The following is a 13,087-nucleotide window of genomic DNA, read 5'->3' as shown; positions in this document are numbered from 1 at the left end:
CCTTTGAGGCAACCCATTGGTATCAACCATTGCTCGGTTGAACTCTCGACCAACGCACTTGGCGCAAAGTAACTCTGCGATACGATGCATCTCTCGAGGGTCGCTTAAACAGGAGACAAACAGTTAATTGTGTCTTTCAGTCTAATTAGTAGATAAGTCGTCTTGTTGCTTTTAATTTGCCTTTCTGTAGGGTATCGGCAAAGTCGACGAAGCCGGCATGGACCTCCTGCTGCAAGGCAAACCTCTATATTGGATAACAGGGTTAATGCTAGGTAGGTATCTAACAACAGGCATCTCGTCATTGAACCCAAGTATTATTTCAGCGTACCTCCGTACTGAACAGAACGCTCCCAGAAAGGCGCTGAGGGCACCGAGGACTAAAGAAACGACGGCAGCAGTTGAAACCATTGGTCCAGCTCCTCAGCTCTCGTATAGGAGGTATTTCAGCAGATGCACTTGCTTCAAACAACAGGCTACTTAGTTTTCATCGATTTTGTCGACCTCTGCCCTGGCTTCCTCCCACTGCTGCTTGCTCTTGCGCGCCCATTCAATCTGGCTCCTGGCATACGCCAACTGTGGAGAGCGTCAGTACTATCAATGCCTCGAGAGCGCGGCAGCAATAGGCTGCGCGGTGGGTTCGATCGACTTACCATGTATCTCCGCAAATCGTCCTCTTTATCTTTCTGGAACCGTTTGAGATCTTCGAGTACGCTTGCGCTAGCCTCCTTGACGTCCTTTTCAGAGACCACCTGCGCTTGTTCCAGTTGGATAATAGATTCCCGCGTCTTCCCGATTGTGTCACGGCGAGTTCGCTCGGGATCCACGTCGACGACTCCCTGAACCGCGTGGCGAATTGGCCCAAAGATCTTGTTCGTTATAGAGTTTGTGCTGGGCATCTTCCTGTGTGTTATGCTGACACTTCTCTCGGGAAGACCTTGACTGGCAGATGGGGGCACCGACGGGAAGTCGCCGTGGGTGGGTGGGAAATCCGAGTCTATCGATTCGGTGTCTTCTTGACTGCCATCGCGGCGGTGTTGCGTGGGGGGCTCCCGAACGCTGGCAGATCGTTTCGGCGGAGGTGAGATTTGTTGGCTGTTTGAGAGATACTGTTCGATACGTCTTGCTTCGGCTTCACTGCGCTCCAATTGGTCCAATAACGCTCGCTTCTTGTTCAACTCCTCAGTTGTCATATCCTGCTGCACGCGCTTGAGAACCCTATACCGCAAGACGCTCCTGACAACTCCTGCAAATTGAGCATTTTCTCTCATCGGCTCCGCAAAGCTTGCGCCTAGAGTGCCCGATAGCTCTTCGGTTGCAATGTATGACGCATCGGCGGCTTGTCCTATCCGCTCGATGGCCGGTCCTAGGGAGGGGGCTTGCTCCGAGAGGGCAAATGCATTGTATCTCGACCCCAACTCGCAAAGATCTGCCGCGAGAGATGACAGATGGCTGAGGGTCCGGCGGTTGACTTTTTCCATGGGACCTGTCAGAAGCTGTTCTAGCTCCTTGATCGAGGCTTCATAAGAAATGAAATACGGATCAAGTTCCTGCTCGCTGAGTTTTGATGCATCTGCCGGAAAGCGTTCAATCGCAAGACTCCCACCCTGAAGAACGGAGGCGCTCAAGTCCTGACCGCCGGCTGGAGTCTTGAGCTTTGCTGAGCTGGAAGGAATTGGGAGGAAGTTGTGTGCAGGTGTGGGATTCGCGGGGTCCAGCGGAGGTGCCTTGAGAACAGATTTGGGTATAGAAGCGACAGGATGGGCATGCAAGACTTCGCTCTATCATCATGTCAGTAACGGCCGAGGCACAAATTTTGGTATTACAGAGGGGGGTGCGGTACCCAGCTTGAGTTTGGGTCGAGGAATCTCCACCAGACACCGTCCTCTCTCACGGCATCCATTCGACGGCAGCGGTTTAAAAAGACCATCAGCATGCGCTTTCGTAAATCAATGATTTGCTGATCTTGCTTGGCGCTTGTGGGATTCGCAGCGTAGTCGGCCATGGTGTGCTTCTCTGGAATAGGTGGGATGACAAGCGTTGGATGAAGACGAGTCAAGGCTTCTCTGAGCGAGGCGAATTCAGAGTAACGGCGACGAACCTCGAGATCCTAACACAGGAGGTCAGACGGATGTCCAAAGAACAGAGCTGAGCGCGACGAACCCCAGTCTTAATGGTGTACACAATGTATCTCCCTCCGCTTTCCACGCTCTTGCCCGCGTCAGTGATCATGATGGGCATGTTGGGGTTTTCGTAAAGAATCTGCTCAATGCGGCTATTGTAACCGCCTGGCTTCCGTCGTGGAGGCGCGTCCTCTGTCAAGACGTCCTCTTCGTCAACGTGCCCGGCACCAGGGCTGAAGGGCGCACGTGGTGAATGAGCATCGTCGCTGCCAGTTGAAGGGGTATGGGAGGTCTCAAAAACTCCGTCTAGAGCGTTCATCTCGCGTTAGTTCTGACTCTCTTGTCGTCGCATCCAGTCACGCATCCAGTTCCCGAACAGGCGACCCAGCAGCGCTTGGAGCGACGAGGTGCGGTGGACTTACAGTCTCTGGATGTCGGCGAGCTCGGAATTGCTGACGATGAGGTCTGCGAATCCCGCCGATCGAAGCTGCTCCCATAGGGATTGTTGTCCTCGTCGTTCCACATGATGGTAGCGCTCTCGAACAGGCGTCTGTACGTGCGAAGATCGCTCTGAGGGGATTGCGCAGCGGCAGCGAACGGCGCAGTATCGCCAGAATGAGCTCTGGACGGTCCTTGAGCTTCTGGGGGCGACGGTGGCTGCGGGGCGCAGTCTGGTCGGTTATGCCGCAGTGACGGGGGTCGTAAGTCAAGGTGAGTGCAGGTAAAGCGCCTGGAGGGCTGTCGCCATTCTCTAACGAAAGCAGCGGGAAGAGGCTGTTAAGGAAGACAAGTCGGAGGCTGTGGCGGTGGTTTGCAGGCAGAAGCGGAGAGCGAAGCGTTGGCTTGAGAAGCTCCGGCAGGTCGCTGAGGTCGAAGAAGCCTTGCCTTGCCAGCCTTCCAGCTTGATGACGATACCGCGCGCACGGACCACCTGCATCGACAGAGCAGAGGCAGGCAAAAGCAAGCAGATTCCCGGGCAAACGCACGAAATACCTGCGGAGTACTTGCCCGCTCGTACCTTCAAGGTTGCTTGCTTGCTTGCTTGCTTGCCTCGCGCTTCCGAGGTTGGCTGTCCGCATTTACCCATGGACTGCTGCCGCCAATCCCTGCAACTCACGATGCAGGCTGACTCTACGTTTCTACTCTGACTTTTGCTGTCATGAGATGCGAAGAGAGTCGCCCATCACTGCATCGACTCTCTTTTACCTAGGTAATGAGTGAATATCACGGTATTCAATCGTTTCTAGCCTTCTTTACGTAGTATGTTTGCGTTCTTCCGGAATAGGCGTCACCTCAGGGGTACCTCAGCCCATGGTGCAGGTATGTACCATCCTAGAGGTACTGCCTCTTGCGGGAGCTTCAACGCCATCCGAATTGCATTTTGATAGGTAACATCATGGTCTCCTCGACGACTTGACGTCACCGCGGTTTAGGCTGTCACAGATACCATGGATTCTAACTGCATATATCAGGCTTGCGAGGGCGAAATCTTGCTCTGCCTCAGGCTACCTAAGGTACTAAGGTATGCTGTGCCTGTGCCTGTGCTTGGATTCTCGAACACGTGTGCAAGACGGAATTTGTCCAGATACTGAGCGCCCACGTCTTTCCACTTCACTAGAATCTATGAGATCAAAGATCCGAAACAACTGTTATATTGTGGGCGTCATTTGAAGTAATGCGCCTACTCATGGGCCTTCCTCATGGCCGTACCACTCCTCCTATACTCGTACAGGTTAGAATCCATACGCCTTTCAAGACCTTCCATCGTTCCACCATCAATGTATATAGTGACTGATCAATTGCGTCGACGGGGCATCTCAAAGTCGTCACTGTGGACAGTGGCAACATCGCTCCGGATCGATGACAAAGAGTCGCTGGAGGTGTTGAGGTTGCATAACATTGATGAAACATCGTCTTGGTCGTCGATCGGGAGTTGCAGTTCTTTTCTCTCCCTCTGATCATCAAATCGCACTTTGAGGCCATCGGAGCGTGGTGAGGTAGTCGGGGGTTTGTTATCGGCATCTGCAGCCTGCAGAGTGTCCAAAGGCTCTGGAGACGAAGAACTTGACACAGTAGATGCGTCCCCAACGGGCAGAGTAAACGCCCTGTAGAATCGTTGCCACCATGTGGGCTGAGGCGACGGAAATACATTGTCCGCTGGCTCGGCTTGCTCCTGGTGCTGCTCATGCGCTTTTGGATACCCAGAAGCCATGCCACCTGGATGACGGGGGTATGGTGCTTCTTGCGGTCGAAAGACGGGAGCTGGGAACTGGACATGAGCATTCATGACGCCGAGTGGCAGAGTTGTTGGGATCTGGGGGCCTGGGAAGAAATACATCGGAGCTTGCTGAGGAATTGCATAGTTGAAGACTGGCACTTGCTGCGCAATAGGAGGCGGTACTGGTCTTGCTATGTCTTCCATCGTGTGGCGGCGTGGTTGTGTTCGTCGTCGGTCAGGGGTGATCTGTGCCTCGGTCTGCTTGCGAAAGATTCTTGCCCTTCCCATGCAATACATCCATACCACCGATAAGATGAGAAAGGTGACGACGATGGAGAAGATGATGCCAAAGTGCGTGACAGAGTTGAGGCAGTGCCAACCGATGCAAGAGTTGGCTCGCCGGCGAGCTTGAGCATGCTCTTCTCCCTTGGACAACTGCATAGCTGCAGTCGCATTCGGCGGAGAACGTCAGGGCAGTTGATAAGTGTACCTGCTTGAGATAGGTAGGAAATTCATGGGATTTGGTGATCCTGGGATTCTCATGCAGGTATTACTCGGCAGCAGTCGGGAGTGTTGAGAAGGATGAGTACAAAGATGCTCTCGGCTAGAAGAGGGAGGAGGAGTTTCAGATTCTTCACTGCATGGGCTTTATGTTGCTTGACCGCCTAACCGCCAAAAGCTCAGAGAAGCCGGCTGGCGGCTGGCAGAGCGGCTGGCAAGTTCCCCCAAGGCTCTCTTTTAGTACTTGAGTACTTGGGGTCATGCTGCATTTAGACGGTTGGGTGCCTGAGACTGGCCAGCGAGGCAACCTTAGAACTCAACCCTCAAGGATTTTCTTTGACGCTCAATCTATAAGAGGACGGAAACAAAGGCAGCCTATGGAGGAAGCCTCTCTGATTTGGAGATTCGGCCAATTGCCAGTCATCTTCAACGTCCTCAGGATAGGTACATACTATTCGCAAGGCCTGGGAGTTTCGATATGTCATCGCCATCACAGGCCGTATCTACTCTGGGAGAACTATCAGATGCTGTAAAATCGCCCGGAACTCAGCCCTGAGCAGCGCCCAAAGGCAACACGCCCATCTCAAAGAAGGCAGATAGCGACCCTGTGTCAGCTTCAGGGGTTGAGAGTGTGTGGGCTATACTGTCCGTACAGCCATACTCCCCTTTTTGAGGAAAGCAATCCATCGATCAGTGGTGAGATAACCCATGGTTTACTAGAAAGAAGAAAGAGAAACGTTGAGTTTCCACCAATATATGTCGATCAGGAATGATGTAACAAGGTAAGAGTATCCTGGTGGTGAGAGTGAAGTCGGGCTCTGGCCAATAGCCAACCACCAGGCCGCAATCGCGGCGCGCACGGACCACGCTGGCGTTCCCTGAGCTAAGGCACTGTACGTACATGGAATTTCTGGCTCGCCTCGTCGTGTTGGACCTTCAAGACTCGCGATAGCACGCCTTTTGGCAACCACCCGCTCAACTCCCTACCTCGCATCCATTCGTCTTCGTCGCCCGGCAGACCCTGCCATGATCTAGAGACGGCGGATGAGCCTTTCTGCCAGTCACCTCCGAGGCGCAACACCAGCTCGGCGGACGCGTTCCTGCCATCTCGCCCGACCTTGACGCAGCCCCGACACCTCGACAGCCATTGCAACACAGCATCCATCATGGCGGCTCTTCAGAACGGCGCCGCCAATGGCACGGCGAACGGAGATGCCTTGAAAGCCCCTGCCAGCGTCCGATTCTCCGACATTCCCTCCGCCATCGACATCCCCGTCCAGGGCGACCAGGAAGACGAAGCGGTCGAGATCGATCTCGAGGACCTTGTCGACGATCCCACCGAGCTGTGTACCCTGTTCGAGAACGAACATGCGGCAAAGACGTACTGGATGACTGTCGCGCTGGCGTATGCCAAGCAGCACAAGATTGACCACGCCATCGAGATGCTGATCCGGGGTGGCAACGCAATCCAGAGCAGCAACCCGCGCGATAAGGTCAGCATGATATGCTGTCTCTGCTGGATGTACCTGTGGAAGAGCCGAGAAGCGCCTCGCGTGGCGCCGGACGGCGTTCCTGCGACAGAAGCCAAGACGAAAGAATACTATCTCCAGCTTGCAACGTCATCCCTGAATGACGCTGCTCGCCTCAACCCATCCTTCCCGCCCATCTTCCTCGCCCGAGGAGTCCTGCTCCTGCTCAGAGCCTCACTACAAGGACCGTCGAAGACTGCTGGGGGCCTGGGGACCGAGAAGAGCGAGCTGCTGAAGAATGCCGCCAAGGCCTTCGATGATGCTCTCCGAGTCTCTCAGGGCAAGAACTTGCTGGCCCTGATGGGCAAGGCCCGCACTCTGTTTTCCATGCACAAGTACCCCGAGGCCCTGGCTGCATATCAAGATGTGCTTCAGAAGAGGCCTGATCTGGTGGACCCCGATCCTCGTATTGGCATTGGCTGCTGCTTCTGGCAGCTTGGTTTCAAGGAGGATGCCAAAGTGGCGTGGGAGAGATGTCTGGAAATCAACCCCGACTCAAAAATCGCAAACATCCTCCTCGGCCTGTACTACCTCGATGCCAGCGGCCACGTTCCGGTCAACAGCGACGAGTTCCTCAAGCTTTACAAGACGGCCATGATCGAATATACCCAGAAGGCCTTCAAGCTCGATAAGGAGGTCCCCATCACTTGTGTTACCTTTGCAAGCTACTTCCTCTCTCGGAAAGCATGGGATAATGCAGACAAACTGGCCCACAAAGCCATCCAGTATACGGATGTCAACGCCGTTGCCAGTGACGGATGGTACCTGCTAGCCCGAAAGGCTCACTATAACGGCGACTTGGAGCGTGCCAGCGACTACTATCGCCGCGCTGACGATGCTCGCGGAGGCACCGAGACTGGCTATCTCCCAGCCAAATTTGGCGTTGCCCAGCTGTCCGTCATAAAGAATGACCTGGGAGAGGCGAAACTGAGACTGGAAAAGATCATTCAGCAATCCAAGAACCACGAGGCCATGATTCTCCTCGGAACCATCTACGCAGAGGAAATCTTCACCAGCCAGAACAACGACAACAAGGAGGACAGATCCGCCGAAATGAAGAAGGCGATTGCTCTGCTAGAGGGTGTCAGAAATTCGTGGAAGGATCCCAAGAAAGCACTGTCACCGGACGCTTCCGTGCTCCTAAACCTGGCCCGGCTCTACGAAACGGACAGCCCCGACAAGGCACTGCAGTGTCTGCAGCAGGTTGAGCAGCTCGAGATCGAACAGATCCCAGAGTCAGAGCGCCCCACGGATGTACCCGAGGCCGAGGTCCAGGCAGCCCTTCGCAAGTTCCTCCCACCTCAACTTCTAAACAACGTTGGGTGCTTCCACTTCCAAGCCGAGAAGTACGAGCTCGCTAGTGAGATGTTTGAAGCAGCTCTGGGTGCCTGCATGAGAGCTGGCGAGAAGGATCCTACAATGGACACCGACGCCCTGGTGACGACCATCAGCTTCAACCTCGGACGAAGTTACGAGGCTCGTGGGCTCACGGACAAGGCTGTCGAGGTTTATGAGGGCTTGCTCAACCGCCACGACGACTACACCGATGCCCGCACACGGCTGGCGTACATCAAGCTCCGGAAGAACCCCAACAAGGAAGGGCCTGATGCCGTGGCAAAGCTGTACCAAGAAAACACGGCCGATTTGGAAGTCCGAGCCCTCTACGGATGGTATCTTGGCAAGGTCCACTCTCGAAAGCGCCCTGCCAACATTGCAGAGGACCATGAATTCCGTCACTACAAGCATACATTACAAAACTACGACAAGCACGACAGGTACGCCTTGGTTGGGATGGGTAACTTGTATCTCGTGCAGGCCAGAGAAATGCGCCGTGAAACCGAGCAGGAAAAGCAGAAGAGAAGCGCCACGTATTCCAAGGCTGTTGAGTTCTTCGAGAAAGCTCTGTCACTCGACCCAAAGAACGCATATGCTGCTCAGGGCATTGCCATCGCTCTCGTCGAGGACAAGAGAGATTACAAAACCGCCCTTACCATCTTCAACCAAGTCAAGGACACAGTCAAGGATGCTCACCTGTATGTGAACTTGGGACACATCTACGCCGAGCTGAAGCAGTTCTCCAAGGCCATTGAGCACTATGAGATTGCTCTGTCCAAGGAGGGCAAAGCAAATGACCCGGTCATTCTTTCATGTCTCGGCCGCACGTGGTTAAACCGAGGGAGGGCAGATCGGGATGTCGACTCTTACATCAAAGCCCTCGAATGCGCCAAGAAGGTAAGCTTATCGCCATTGAGGTTTTTTTCCGTTTCGTAAAGATGACCCTTGCTAACATAAGACTCATAGGCACTTGAGGTGGCTCCGGATCAGATACACTATCAGTTCAACGTTGCCTTTGTTCAGATCCAGCTCGTGACAATGATTCAGGCCCTTCCCGAAAACAGGCGGACGGCTGAACAACTGGAAGATGCATCTCAAGGCCTCGAAGCAGCCATTGAGTCTCTTGACAAGATTGCTGCCCATCCCCAAACGCCGTATCCCAAGCATGACGTTGAGCAGCGTGCCAACATGGCCCGCAACACGCTCCGCAAGCAACTTGAGAGAGCTCTCAGCAAGCAGAAGGAATGGGAGGAGAAGAATAAGGAGAAGATCCTGGCCGCCAAGGAGCTGCGCGAGGCTGAGATGAGGAGACGCGAAGAAGAGAGACGAGCCGTGCTGGAAAAGGAGCGCGAGCGCCAAGAAAAGATTCGGAAGGAACGCGAGGCAATCGCCGCCCGCGATAGGCTTCTCGCAGAGCAACGAGCCGAGGAGGAGCGCGCGCGCCTGGAAGCCGAGATGACGACGGACGAAGAGACTGGCGAAAAGGTCAGGCGGAAGCGTAAGCCAGCGCCACGCGCCCCAGCCGGCGAGGGCAAGCCCAAGCGGTCCAAGAAGAAGAAGGCCGCTGCGGACGAGGACGAGGGCTCAGAGGAGGAGAGCCACACCAAGAAGAGGCGCCGCCTCACGAAGCGGGAGTCCTCCAAGTTCAAGTCCGCCGAGATTGTGGTTGATTCCGACGAGGAAGCCAATGACGACGACGAGGACGCTCTGGAGCGTGCCGAGCGAAACCTGGAGAGAGACGAGACGCCCCTATCCGAGGCCAACGAGGACGTTGCCGACAAGATGGATGTGGACAACGAGGAGCAGCAGGAGCAGCGGGAGCGGCAGCGGGAGGAGGATGATCGTCGCGACGATAGGAACGACGAGGACGACGACGACGACGACGACGTCGATGCTCCCCGGACTCAGCCCAAGAGAACTCGCAGGGGCCGTGTGATTGCGGAGAGCGATGACGAGGATGAAGGTGCGGAGCCCAGTGCAAAGGCGGATGATGGCGCTGCGGCGGGGGACGAGGATGACGAGTGATGATTCGCCGTTGCTTGTTCTGCTTTGATTGATTACTGGTATTTGTGGGAGGTGCAGTTTAGGGGGAGGGGAGAAGGGTATCATTTTGGTTCAAGCCAAACACACAAAGTTGTACATGTATAGTAGCTTTCGACCGAGCAGTTGTGCTCTCTACCGTCTTAAAAAGGAAGAAAAAAGAAAGAAATTAGCGAATGGGATTGATTAGATGGGAGATATGTAGGTGTTAGTTTCAGGGGGGGATTCAGCAGGATTGCCTTTTCAATAGATGCACATTACACACAGGGTTTGTGCCTCATAGCCATGCGTGATGTATTCTATCCAAAAGATATCCCACAAGCCCTGGTATTCCGTGTTTTCCACTATTCATTGTATCATCTTCATCAGACGAAGACTATTATACGGTTCTATTGTAGAAGAACTACACCATTCTCTCGTGGTTCTCGTGTGTATCGTTTGCTTCACAAAAGTACTTCCTCCAAGGAATTGAATGGCAGAAGGCAAGACATGTTGCTACTAAAGCGATGAAACCGGCGCCACGGGAAAGTTTCCCTTTTCGTTTGTTTTGCAGAGGATTTAGAAAGCAAAGACCTGGTCCTCGAGCTTGCTGACGGGACGAGCCTTGGCGAAGCCGAGACTCTCCGTAGCCTTCTTCAGACCGCTAATCATGGGAGGGGGGCCACAGAGGAGGATCTTGACGTCGGGGGCGGGCTTGGGGAGCCAGTTCTATATGTCGGGGTTAGTATCAACTCTGGTACTGAAAGACACATTTGACGGCCAGAGGGTAAAGAGGTAACTCACGTTGATCATCTCAGCGGTAACAAAGCCAACGCCACCAGTCCAGCCTTCCGGAGGCTTGTCCAAAACATAGTGGATGCGGATGCCGCTGTCCTCCTTGGCAAGAGCGTCAAGGTCCTCCTTGAGCAGAATATCCTGAGCAGTGACGTTGGCGAAGATCAGGTCGACCTCGGTCTTGTCACCGGCGGCGCGTCCACGAACGATGGCGCGAATGACCTGGAGCATGGGGGTGATGCCCGTGCCTCCGGCAACCATGCCGAAGTGGCGGACCATGTTGGGGGTGTAGACGAAGGCGCCCTTGGGGCCGCGGACGCGGATGGTCTGGCCAACCTGGAGGGAGGCCATGTGCTTCGAGATGTTGCCCTGGGGATACGACTTGATCAGGAGGTCGACAAAGCCAGGCTGGTGATCGCCGGAAATAGGGGTGTACGATCGGACAATTTCCTTGACGGTTCCATCAGGCTGAGGAAGGTGAGCGCCAATGGAGATGTGCTGGCCGATGGGAAGGCCAAGAATGCTTCGGGGCGTAGGGAGCTTGAATCGGTAGCTAAAAAAAGATTGGCTGTTAGACAAAGCGGAGAAACGTTGTTTGGAGCAGCTGGCGAGACGAGGACTTACATGGCGACATTGTGAGAGATGATGGTCTTCTCCTGGAGCGGGAACTCCTGGAAGACATCCGGCTTCAGCACCTTCTTGAGCTCTGCAGGAGGCACAATTAGTTCAAGTGCACAAAGCGCAATGGGCGTTGAGAATAGCAAGTGATCGAGGCGGCTACTCACGGAAGCTGTAGTAGTTCCAGACGCCGAGAGCGACGGCCAGAAGAACGGCATAAGGCGTCCAGTCCATCTTGACGATGGCAGTGCCGACGACGAGAAGGCCGGCCGGGACGTAGATGTAGTCAATGTACTGACGAGCAAAGAGGCCCTCCTCCTGTTTGGCAGCCATTGTTGGCGGTATGGAGGAAAGGAGGAAAACAAGAGCCCTCGTGGCAGCTTCACGGCGTTGGAGCAAATAGGGAGGATCAGGGTCTGCGTCGAGATTTTAGCCTCCAAGGTGGGACAATGCGGGACAAACTGGCCACGGAGGGGCGCCGCGAGCTCGGGACTTGGACGCCTCAGGGCAGATTTGAGGGCGGCCGAGAGGAGAGACAAGGTCGCTGCAGGGAGGCTGAGGCTCGGTTGAGAAGCTCCGCGGCTGCTTGTGAGGCTGCTTCCCGCCAGTTGCGTCGCCGAGATTTCCGTTGGGCCGTCGAGAAAAGAAAGACGAGGCTTGATAACACGTCCCAGGATGGAAATTTTGGCGGTGACGGGACGCTCGTCGTTCTGCCGCCCGTTGAGCTGGGTCCCGCCTTGCCGCCCACCCCCAACGAAATGGGAGGGAAAAAAAAAAAAGGGACGACCAATCGCCAGCCGCGGACGATGTCGGCAGAACGAATGATCCGGGCCATTGGCGTTTTGCTGCCTTGTCTTTCCGTTTTCACTACCGTTTTCTAACTACGCGTACAGGTACTTACTCGTGCTACAAGGCCTGGAGTTTTGATATCATAAGATGCATCCCTCGTCGACAGGTCTGGACCGTGGACGCGACAGAGCGAGTGCGAGCACAAAGGGTGTTAGTAGATGTAATACGACTTACACGGACAGACGGCTGAATGGGGAAAAGGGATGCATACGTCATGCCAACAGCCGGTACAACGCGACCCAGCAGATAAGAACAGACTGGAGATGCTAGTAGAGAGATGAGTTGGTTTGATGGGTGGTGAGGGTGAGTTGGGCGCTTAATCTACAACAAACGGAAGAGCAACACTGCGTACTGTGCTGGCACCGTGCCATGCAGTGTCTGCACGACAGTAGCACATATGCTTGCACAGTATCAAACTTGTTCGCTGCATCCATGTTGTGCTTGCGGTGGACGAACCCCCCCGATTAGGGAAGCGCTGCATTGTCCAGAGACACCATTTCGGCAGCTGACGTCCGGGCATACGAGATGCACGGAGCAACACGGCACTGCCTGGCGCTGAGAGGATCCCGTAATCGTATTCGACCGCCCTGATGACCCCCCAAAAGCTTACCTACCAACCTCCGGCCATGCGCTACCACCAGAGGGGAAAGTAAATTTACATGCTGTAGGGGGAGCTTGAGACAACACACGGAGCAGCAGCAGGGCGAGAGTAGGAGGCGGAGGAAGAGGAGGCGGAGGAAGAGGAGGCAGAGGAGGAGGCAGATGAGGCTGGTTGAAGCTGAACCGGACGGGCTTGACCTGCCCGACTTGAATGCTAGTATGTATTTCTATCAGACAAACAGCTTGGGGAGCTGCTCTGCTCTGCAAATTGAAGACGGGGCACGGAACATTTGCCGCATGATGGCCAGGTGCTGGAGCCACTAAGAAGGCATCAGCCAGCAGAAATTGGAGGGACCTGCGGTGATCATTGCGTGCAATCTTTGGAGCCCCTGGCCAGCCTTCTCACACCCGCTCGCGGACCCCGGTCAAAGAGGCGTTGATACGGCTCCGCCGTGGATGCATGGCTGCATACGAGTACATACATACACGTACAAGGACAGCCC

General features: G+C 54.8%; 3 protein-coding genes across 3 annotated transcripts; 1 reads left to right on the top strand and 2 right to left on the bottom strand.

Moving 5' to 3' along the window:
* Positions 1 to 477: 477 nt before the first annotated feature.
* On the bottom strand, positions 478 to 2,867 carry TRIREDRAFT_21214 (uncharacterized protein; the record flags this gene model as incomplete). The annotated part of the gene is made up of 5 exons (XM_006960918.1): positions 2,543 to 2,867; positions 2,161 to 2,426; positions 1,841 to 2,107; positions 651 to 1,778; positions 478 to 573 (listed from the first exon to the last, which is right to left on the bottom strand). Exons 1-5 carry the CDS (start codon positions 2,643 to 2,645, stop codon positions 478 to 480), a joined length of 1,860 nt encoding a protein of 619 aa, XP_006960980.1. The 5' UTR covers positions 2,646 to 2,867.
* A 3,138-nt stretch (positions 2,868 to 6,005) lies between these two features.
* On the top strand, positions 6,006 to 9,728 carry TRIREDRAFT_1847 (uncharacterized protein; the record flags this gene model as incomplete). The annotated part of the gene is made up of 3 exons (XM_006960860.1): positions 6,006 to 8,600; positions 8,670 to 9,491; positions 9,570 to 9,728. 3 exons carry the CDS (start codon positions 6,006 to 6,008, stop codon positions 9,726 to 9,728), a joined length of 3,576 nt encoding a protein of 1,191 aa, XP_006960922.1.
* A 573-nt stretch (positions 9,729 to 10,301) lies between these two features.
* TRIREDRAFT_73853 (uncharacterized protein) lies at positions 10,302 to 11,468 on the bottom strand (the record flags this gene model as incomplete). Its single annotated transcript, XM_006961169.1, has 4 exons — positions 10,302 to 10,451; positions 10,527 to 11,070; positions 11,142 to 11,223; positions 11,303 to 11,468. The coding sequence occupies 4 exons, from the start codon at positions 11,466 to 11,468 to the stop codon at positions 10,302 to 10,304; spliced, it is 942 nt and encodes a 313-aa protein (XP_006961231.1).
* Between the last annotated feature and the right edge of the window lie 1,619 nt (positions 11,469 to 13,087).

Source organism: Trichoderma reesei (assembly GCF_000167675.1).
Source record: "Trichoderma reesei QM6a unplaced genomic scaffold TRIREscaffold_1, whole genome shotgun sequence".
NCBI lineage: Eukaryota > Fungi > Ascomycota > Sordariomycetes > Hypocreales > Hypocreaceae > Trichoderma > Trichoderma reesei.
The sequence above is the reverse complement of the archived record's forward strand: the minus strand, read 5'-3'. Positions and strand labels throughout refer to the sequence as shown.